Genomic DNA, 9771 nt, shown 5'->3' on the forward strand with positions numbered 1-9771 from the left:
GTGACTATGTAGTAACACCGCCAAACTCAGGAGGACAAAATGGTATGACCAAGTGAACCACAACTGGTAATTAACTGCATTTACCCTGTCACACCAGTGTCTTGCTCCCTCCGTGTGTAAGAGGCAGGATGCTGTGTGAGGTGGCTCGTTAAAGCATAAGAAGTGCTTCCTATTTCAAGAGAGAGCTCTTCATTAAGGCTGAAAGCCGGTGTGATGCACCACTCTGCACAGAGAGCTGTGGCTCAGTGTGGGGCTGGGCTGAGGTGGTGGTCACAGGTGCGAAGGGAAGGGATACAGAGACCTTGGGAACACGCAGGCAACCTCCTGGAAAAATAAAATTTTTTAAAGCTCTTACTAATTTTGAAAATCCTGCAGGTACCAGTGCACCCCGGGTAACTTCTTTAATTTGGCTGGCAAAGCTAACGACACTATTGCACCTTCAGCAAAAGATATAGTTGTACTTGACTGTACTGTCAGACGACTCTGCTTAGCTTCAGCACGTACAAATATGTCAGGTTTCGTTTTCTGTTTTGCTGTTAATGCTGAGCAGGAGTTAGAAAATAAGAACTTTTCACTCAAAAGCATGTGTGTAAAAGAATCCTCAGATTCAGAGTTCCTCTTACAGGAGATCTAGATTTAGTTAAAGCATGCTTAAATTTTTTCCCTTCATTTTCCTAAACCGTGTGTTTTTGCAGTTAGGAAATAACAGGGAAATATAAGGAGAAAAAAATAAGATTCCTTTGGCTATTTCCCAGCCTGAAAGAAGAACTGTGGGAAGGAAGTAAAACTCAGTTTAGGGGTGTTCTTGATAGTATTTTAACTTTTATTTTCTCCCTAAAACCACTTTCTGATGTTTCCCCCCTCCACCCAAATGAAGCTGGGATTTATGTACATGTTGAATGAAGCTGCTTTTTTATATAAGAAAGGTTTAATTATTACAAAGGAGTTTCAATATATGCCTAATTTTCAGCATGAAATTTTTCAAATTGAAAATGTTTGCCCAGGTTCAGATTAAGTCCGGGCTGCCAGTTTGCTGAAATGGGGAAAAAAATCAACATAAAGAAAAGATGGTTAGGCTGGACCAGAAGTTACCCCTTTCTATGCTCAAAGCAGACAGAAATATTCTTTCTCTCATTCAGAGACTTATCATCTAGATGCCTAGGTAAACACGAAGAGTGTCTATCCCTGTTGATGTTTCTAATGACTGATGTCTTCCTAAATATTTTCTTGAAATTTCCTATATTCTGATGTTTTGCAGTAATGTGTGGTACTTTAGCTCTTTTTTGTGTCTAATAGGCTGCCTGGAAGTGGTTTTGGTGAGAATGTGCCGTGCCTTCAACCCACTCAACAATACTGTTCTGTTTGAAGGAAAGTATGGAGGGATGCAAATGTTTAAAGCCTTGGGTATGTTGGTCATCCTCTTTTCAACCAATTACATTGAGCAACATAGTGACAGATTTGTTTTTCTGAAAACTGTGTCCAACAATGAAAACCTCCAGTAAATGTTGAATCTCCAAACTTCCAAATCTTTAGGCTGCACCTGAAAAAGAAAAAAGGTGACTCCACTAGCTGCTAGCAGTGATAGGTGTTTTTCTCTAATAAAAAAAAAACCAACATGAGGGTTTTTCAGATAGATTTCTTACTCTGTCATCTGAAGCTTTGATAAAACATGAGTTTAGGGCAAGAGCCAATCAGTTTATCTTCACAGTTCAGTTATGCTTGATATATCAAATCACTCCCACTAATTCTGTCCTGCAGATGACAATTTTAGCCCTAGCAACAAGGGGACTAAACTGTTGAACTACTAGAAAATACAGCCAAGGATTTACCTAAAATACTATTTTGCCTAGAAATTTTAAGCTCATTTAGATTCTTGTATTGAAACAATTGCTCCATTTCTCAACATGATATTGAGTGCTACCTGAAATGTTAATATATGTCTTTTGCCCATCCATGAGACTGATATATTATCAGAAATTTATTCAGGACAAAACTCAAACATATTTGCTTCAAGTGTGTATGATTATCATACAGGTATATATTTTTCTTATTTGCATATGGGTAAACACATTACTTTACAAGTTTAAAGCATTTATGAATGTACAGTCGATTTATTTTGGTCTTTATGACGTTTTCACAAATGTTCACAAATACTTGTACTGTTAATTAACAAATTTATATGTGTGAAATCTGTTTACGACTGGTCATTCATACCTCTTAAATTTATTATATGTTTAAAAATAACATTTCTTTCCACATTGGGAAAAGAAAACCCTCTTCTAAGATATCTGTGCAATTTTTGTACAGGTCATGTCCCTAATTCTTGATAATTTTTGTGCTTTATGACTGGTTTAGTGATATATTTTCAGTGTAGGTGGAATTTTAATAGCTTATGAAAGGCATTTGTTTTAGAAGCACAGACATTCGCTCACAATTTTTTTTTAACACCAAAACAATTCACTTTTCATGGCGGGTTAAAGATCTGATAAATTTCTAGCATTGATTTTGTCCTCTGTCGTCTGCAGGTTCCGATGATCTGGTGAACGAAGCGTTTGACTTTGCAAAGAATTTATGTTCCTTACAGCTGACTGAGGAGGAGATTGCCTTGTTTTCATCTGCTGTTCTGATATCACCAGGTAATTTTTCATTCCAAACACCACAACTTTTTTTTTTTTCATCCTTTTCCACCTCTATTTCTACCTACTTAAATAGCTATTTAAGCTGTGTTAATCAATATTAAGCAATGTATTAAGCAATGAAAGAATACCTGAATTACCCAAATATACCTCACTGTTGCCTGTCAGCAATTACACATAGATCCAAAGTGTGGGGGTGACAGACATGCAGCAGGAGTGCGTGCACAAGCAGTGCAGTCCGCCATTCCTCCAGACCACATACAGAGAAGCATGGTATTCAAGGAGAAGCATGTTCCTCCTAGCATCTTCAGGGAGCCCTGAGCAGGCTACATAGCCCCTAACTATGGTGGGCTTTTTCTGTGGGTATAAGAACATGAGCAGTAAAAATCTGTATGAGGTTCTGTCTGAGTTTAGCTCCAGGTGGGAGGTGGTGATTCCAGGGACAACATGCTCTTTTTAATGCATTCACATATCATAACTCTGCACAGGCAAGTATGTATTCAGAGAGTGCTGGCTGTCTGACCACAGAAAAGAGGTTTTTGTGGTTGAATTGACCCTGGATGTGGATCTAGTAGATAAGTTTGCGATTTAGTGTGGAATTTTTAAATATGTCTCAGGGAAGGTAGACTCCTAGTTCCCACCTCTTGAAAGGCCTTTACAAAAAATACCACCACGAATTATTTTTCCAGCCTGTTCTGCTAAAGACTTCCTCTAGGTCACTTCGCCCTTTTGCACATCTGTGGTGGAGATTATGTTAGGCAGAATTAGACTAGCACAGATGGTGTCAACATGTTCATTCTTGTCATTAATGACACCTACTGAAAGGACTCTGCTCCTTTTATTTTCCCTTTGATCAGTTCTTGCAGTCATCTTCTGGGCGGTGAAATGGTTGAGCCAGTGGCTTTTCATGGTGTTAGGCCAGGATGATCCAGACACAAGCCTCCAAACAGCCACCATTTCCACCTCAGGGGTGTCCCAATTGTGCAGAGGGATGAGAGCTGCCTGTGTGCTGTCCCCCACATGCCCAAGCTTCCTCTGGGACAGGGGCCTGGCAGCGTGCTGGTGGGTCCCTGTCCATCACTCCTCCCTCAGTTTGAAAAGACCAGAGCTGTAAGCATGACAGTGATGTGCAGCCCGTGCTTGCTCCTGGTTAGCATTAGCGGCCTGTTCAGCAGACTGACTCAGTGCAAAGCTGAAGACAACCTCGAAATTTGTTGGGCTGTGAAGTTCTTTGGTAAGATGTTAACAGAATATTTCTCTTTTGTAACAGCTGGAGGATTTTTCACTTTTCAGCTTCTTTTCTTACAGTTAGGACAGGAAAAATAGGAGATAGCTTCAGAATGATCTCATTGTTTCTGTCTGTCCAGCTGACTTCAAAGCACACTGGATCAGATGGGGGCATCTCATCTGTAGGGAGAAAGAGAACTCAGTTATGTAATTTCTAGTCATGTTTCTGTCTCCTAGGTAATCTTGGAAAGGAGAACAAGTTATAGCCGTACTCAACAAAATCTGGTTGCAGAAAGTTTCTAGTGTTTCAGAGTGTCCTGTGCCTTAGGTCTGGGCAAAACTTATTTCAGTAATGGAAATTTTCCCATTGATTTTAATGGATTTTGGATCAGGTAATTTATGAAATGTGTTTAGCTGCAGGTAGGCATTAGATGGACATCAAAATTCTGATTCAGCTCTGCAGTTCTACATATGTCCCTTTAGTCTGCAAGGCACCAAAATCTCTTTCATTTTGCCAGCAGTTCATGTTGCCCAAGCATCCACACTCATTTCTACTTCTTGCAGCTGTACTAAGTACTTGAACAAGCTCATAACTCAACACTGGCTTTGAGCCAGCTGTATTGCAGACATGTGTTGTAAAAGCTTCTCCTTTAACACTAGTAAAGCATTTCAGTCTTGATATACATCAGTTCTGATACTGCCTTTCAGAGCTAAGTGTCTCCTGAATAGCAGCTTCTGTTTCTGCTAAGTAGCACAGATAAGTAGAGGCAATTCCAAGGTTTTATTCACCACAATCAAGCTTCAGGGTTGAAGGTAGTGCTACTGAGATGAAATAATCCACAGTTTCCCGTTCCAGATCCAAGTTGAGTTTTCCCTACTTGCAAGCAAGAGAACACATACAGTGTCTCCTATTCCTTTAACAAAACTTTAAAAAAAAGCACTTGATGCACACTGACTGCTTATTTCTGTAGTCTGTAAGCATGTGTGTTTTTAGTCATAGAAGATGCAATAAGAAAGACATGGTGGGCTGCAGCAGCATGTATGTGAGTGAACATCTGGATTGTGTAAATAATTCCCGTTTCAGATGGGCTGCCAAGTTTGGGAGTGGGAAGGAGGGAAAATCAATACAAATTGAACTGACATTGAAATTTGCTATTTGTTTTATTACAAAAATGGTAACAGTAAGCAATAGAGAAAGAAATAATTTCCTTCCACACTGGATGTTCCAGAATAAACTGGAACATCCTCTTCTTCTTCTCCCAATATGAAAAGTGTTTCATTTTCGGAACATACGTAAAAATTTAAAAATTGCACTGCTTGTCAGAAGTACCTGCAGTAGTCCTTCCCCACTAACATAGGTACACAGTGATTCCCTATGGGAAGTACTCATATTCAAGCTTCTTTTCTACAGAAACCACCATCCTGAAAGGTAATTCTTGTGCCCTTGATCTCAGTGTTAAGGTGGTTTACAGGAAACAAAGCCATCCCATTAGGAGTAAGGGGACCTAAGAACATCCATTAATACAATTCCCAAGGTTACAAAGCCCAGTGCCAGACCCATTTTCCATCTGATTCAGAGCACAAACATAGATTTTTTCATTTTAAGGTGGATGTAATCACTGTGCTTGGTGGTGATTCTTTAAATTGATTTGTGATTTCAAAGGTTAAAACATTGTAGAAAGAGTCCAGTAAAGGTTGTAGAGGCATGTCCACCTGCAAACGTGCCAGAGGCAGGTGGTAAGACAATAACCTGGCTGCCCACTGTGTGCCAGTTCCTATTCTGAAATTCTGACTGGCTATGTTCCTTTTTTCCATGTTCTTTTTTGCAAAAGCAGATCTTGTAAGTTATCCCTCATCTTCTTTCCTACGAAGCTGTGTAGCGTGGTCAACACACTAGAGGGAACCGATGGCATCCAAAAGGACCTTGACAGGCTTGAGAGATGGGCTGGTGTGGACCTCATGAAGTTCAACAAGGCCAAGTGCAGGTCCTGCACCTGGGTCAGGGCAACCCCCAGTATCAGTACAGGCTGGGGGATGAAGGGATTGAGAGCAGCCCTGCCAAGAAGGACTTGGGGTTACTGGCGCATGAAAAGCTGGACATGAGCTGGCAATGAGTGCTCGCAGCCAAAAAGTCCAACCATATCCTGGGCTGCATCCAAAGCAGTGTGGCTAGCAGGTCAAGGGACGGGATTCTGCCCGTCTACTCCGCTCTGGTGAGACCCCACTTGGAGTCCTGTGTCCAGCTCTGGAGCCCTCAGCTCCAGAGGGAAGACACGGACCTGTTGGAGCGGGTCCAGAGGAGGCCACCAAAATGATCAGAGGGATGGAACAGTTCTATGAGGACAGCTTGAGAGAGTTCTAATTGTTCAATCTAGATAAAAGAAGGCTCTGGGGAGACCTTACAGGAGCCTTCCAGTACCTGAAGGGGACCTACATGAAAACTGGGGAGGGACTTTTTACAAGGGCATGTAGTGATAGGACAACAGGTAATGGCTTTAAACTGAAAAAGGGTGAGTTTAGATTAGATACAATGAAGAAATTCTTCACTATGAGGGTGGTGAGGCACTGGAACACGTTGCCCAGAGAAGTTGTGGATGCCCCATCCCTGGAAGTGTTGAAGGCCATGTTGGATGGGGCTTTGAGCAACCTGCTTTAGCAGAAGGTGTCCCCGCCCATGGCAGGGGAGTTGGAACTTGATGATCTTTAAGGTCCCTTCCAACCTAAACCATTCTGTGATTCTATGATTCTAGTGATACTCTTTAAAGATACGCAAGTTGAAAACCTAAAAAGAGAAGTACAGAATTGAACCACTGCTTCTTATATCATGCATGAGTAGTCACTGATCTATTGACTTTTTTCTGCACTTTAGTGAATATAACTAGAGGTACCTGGGGAATTCCAGTCAAATTTGCAGGTGGTTTTCAGGTGGTAAAAACCAAGTTTTGGAAGACAAACTTAATATCCATTGTAAAAGTTTCACCTAGCTCTTGTCATGAATTTAAGAACTCTTGTGTTATATACAGCACGCTCCACAACAGATAAGTGATGAAACATGTCCTCCAACAGCTTTAGTCTATTTTTAAGCTTATTCTTGTGACAGAAAGATAAATCTTTAAGGATTGCTCTCTATGATAAATCTTTTTAGCTCCTGTCTACTACAATAGGCCTTGATTTAACACTATTGAAAGGCATGTTTTTTGCAATAACATACAATTTGGCACCTAACCCCTGAAGTCTAGGCACTGCTGTGTGCTTATTTGTGTAGATGCTATGTGTATTCTCAGCTAATTCTGTTTCTATGGCCACTGGTGGCACAGGATCCATTGGCTTACCTTCTGGGAGCATGATTTTCTAAGCTTTACTGAAAAGATAATTTTTGTTTCCCGATCACTTGTTAAGTAGCTAGAGGTTTGGTTTCATCTCTTTTCACAGTACGCTGTGATGGACACATTCCATACGCACCTCTCCACAGACAGTCAGACAAATGACAGAATCCTGCTCCTCCTGTGATGAAACACTTTACAGCTCCAGCCTCTGTGGCACGTGTGCTCATTGGAATGGTCGACTTACATTATTTCTATGGGTTATTTTAGCAGCTGGGAGTGGGTGAAAGACCTCTGAAAGTGAAAGGAATTTTCCTGCACTTTTCAGTTTGTAAATGAAGATTCATACTCTGTGATAAAATAGATTTTCTTATTTATGTTTGACGGCTAAAATCTATACCCCAAAATTGGTCTGGATTCAGGGAGAAAGGAAGGAAGGAACAAGTTTGCAGCATGGGAAAACAGAAGGTTTAATGGTGCTATAAACACACCGTATTAATGGTTTTGGGGTTGTCTTGAGGTCTGCTACTTCTCTTTCTGTGTGTTTGCCTCCAGAAGCTACGACTTGTCTTAAGGAAGACTTCTTACACTTGGGGTTTGAGTTCAGTAGAAACCATATAGGTTTCCAAAAAACTGTGTCTGTAGATGTTATCCTCCCAGACAATCTTTTATTTTCTGTTGTTCAAAAAGAGAAGATTTTTAAATAATGAGAAATTTGCACTTCAAGACATTGTAACAACTGATAATTCTTTTGAATTATTCAAGAAATTCTTTTGAAGGAAGCTATTTCTTTTTATTCAGAATATAATATTTGGTCTCAAAATGTTACCCTAGTAAATAATGACATATATTTTATTTTAATTTTTAAATAGTTCTATTCTGTTATTTTCAAAGAACTGTTTTGATCAATACGTTTATTATTTATGTATTAAGACGCTGAGGTAACATGACAAATTTTTCACCTAGCCAGTATGAAGTTGGAAGAACCCTGATTGTACCAACAAAGAATAATAAAATGGTTGGGCCTTGTTTCATTTCTACTCCCATCTTTACCTCTAATACCCTGGTTTAAACAAAAAGATGCAGAGCCAACATTGTGTTTTTGTACACTTTTTGTCTGTTAATTAAACTCTCAAGTGATTCTTTAATGGATTAAGATACTTAGCCTCTGAAACCATGTCTGAATTATCATGCAGTCCTTCCTCATGGGAATTATGATTGCTGTGAATGCTTGCCGGCATGGGACACTGTGTTCCGCCATGAGCATGCCCCACATCTGTACATTCTTGACTTCAGCTCTTGCTTTCCTTTTTCTCAGATCGAGCCTGGTTAATAGAGCCAAGGAAGGTCCAGAAGCTTCAGGAAAAGATTTACTTTGCACTTCAACATGTGATCCAGAAGAACCACCTCGACGATGAGACTTTGACAAAGGTAAATTGTTAAAACGAAAAGCCAAACACTCCTTGATGGTGACCCTTTTTTTTTGTAGCCATTTCTCCATCTATTGCTCTGTTAATGAAAATTAAAAGCAGCACACTATCTGCTTGCAATGTATAGAAGAAGTAAGGCTTGTTTTACTCTTGTCCTTGGTTCACTTTACTGCATTTTTTGTCCAATCCACTAATCGTTTTAGTTGGTACCCTAGTAAGAATGAGACTGCCTTAAAAAAATACTCCTGGAGGCAGTTCCTGTTAAATGCATTTTTGGCACTCGGCTAAAATTTCAGGACAACTGGTTTTAGCCTCTTATGGCAAGAACAATGTCTGGTCCTTTGGGTAGATAGTTTTGATGGAGTTCAGAGTATTGTGTTCATTTACCCATCAAGATGTTAACGTGGTTCATTTTGGAAACTGCAATTTATACTAAATTTTCCTCGTCCCTCTTCCTTTTCCTTTTATTTTAATGTCTCACAGTTAATAGCCAAGATACCAACCATTACTGCACTTTGCAACTTGCACGGAGAGAAACTACAGGTATTTAAGCAATCTCATCCAGATATAGTGAACACACTGTTTCCTCCATTATACAAGGAGCTTTTCAATCCAGACTCAACCACTGGCTGCAAGTGAAGGGGATAATAGAATTTTCACGTAGTCATGGAATGCGTCACTATTAAGACAAAAAGAAATGTTTTCATGAAGAACTTGTTAAAAATGTCACTACTGCAACACTAGGAATGTCCTGCACTTAATAGAATTATTTTTCACCGCTACAGTTTGAAGAATGTAAATATGCAACTCTGAGTGGGGATGTCTTTTTTCTCTTTTCTTCGTTTACTTTTTTTTTAACTGAAAATGATTATACAAATATAGGACACTGGGTGTTACTTTTTTTTTTTTATTTTATTTTATTGGGGAATGTTTTGGGAGACAACTGTTCCTAGAATTTTATTGTAGATATACATGAGAATAGAGCAGTACTTCGCAGTATTACTCTTGCTGTTTATTGTTCAAATATAATTTAAGAAAATTCCACTTATTAGACTTGCCTATTTCTATGTTTTTAGATAGTTTAATGCATGTGGAAATTTGTAGCTGTCTTGGAAATTATGGTGCATGTATGGAATACACATATATATATATATG

The 9771-nt window shown here is 39.5% G+C and overlaps 1 protein-coding gene across 1 annotated transcript in view; it reads left to right on the forward strand.

Moving 5' to 3' along the window:
* Positions 1–9564, forward strand: part of LOC104623926 (nuclear receptor ROR-beta) — an 11723-nt gene extending 2159 nt beyond the window's left edge. The window contains exons 3-6 of the mRNA XM_010291155.1: positions 1297–1404; positions 2526–2636; positions 8505–8617; positions 9100–9564. Coding sequence (XP_010289457.1) covers positions 1297–1404; positions 2526–2636; positions 8505–8617; positions 9100–9255 — 488 coding nt within the window. The 3' untranslated portion in view covers positions 9256–9564. The remainder of the gene's footprint in view (positions 1–1296; positions 1405–2525; positions 2637–8504; positions 8618–9099) is intronic.
* Positions 9565–9771: the final 207 nt, after the last annotated feature.

This window comes from Phaethon lepturus, unplaced genomic scaffold (genome assembly GCF_000687285.1).
Source record: "Phaethon lepturus isolate BGI_N335 unplaced genomic scaffold, ASM68728v1 scaffold1587, whole genome shotgun sequence".
In the NCBI taxonomy this organism is placed as follows: domain Eukaryota; kingdom Metazoa; phylum Chordata; class Aves; order Phaethontiformes; family Phaethontidae; genus Phaethon; species Phaethon lepturus.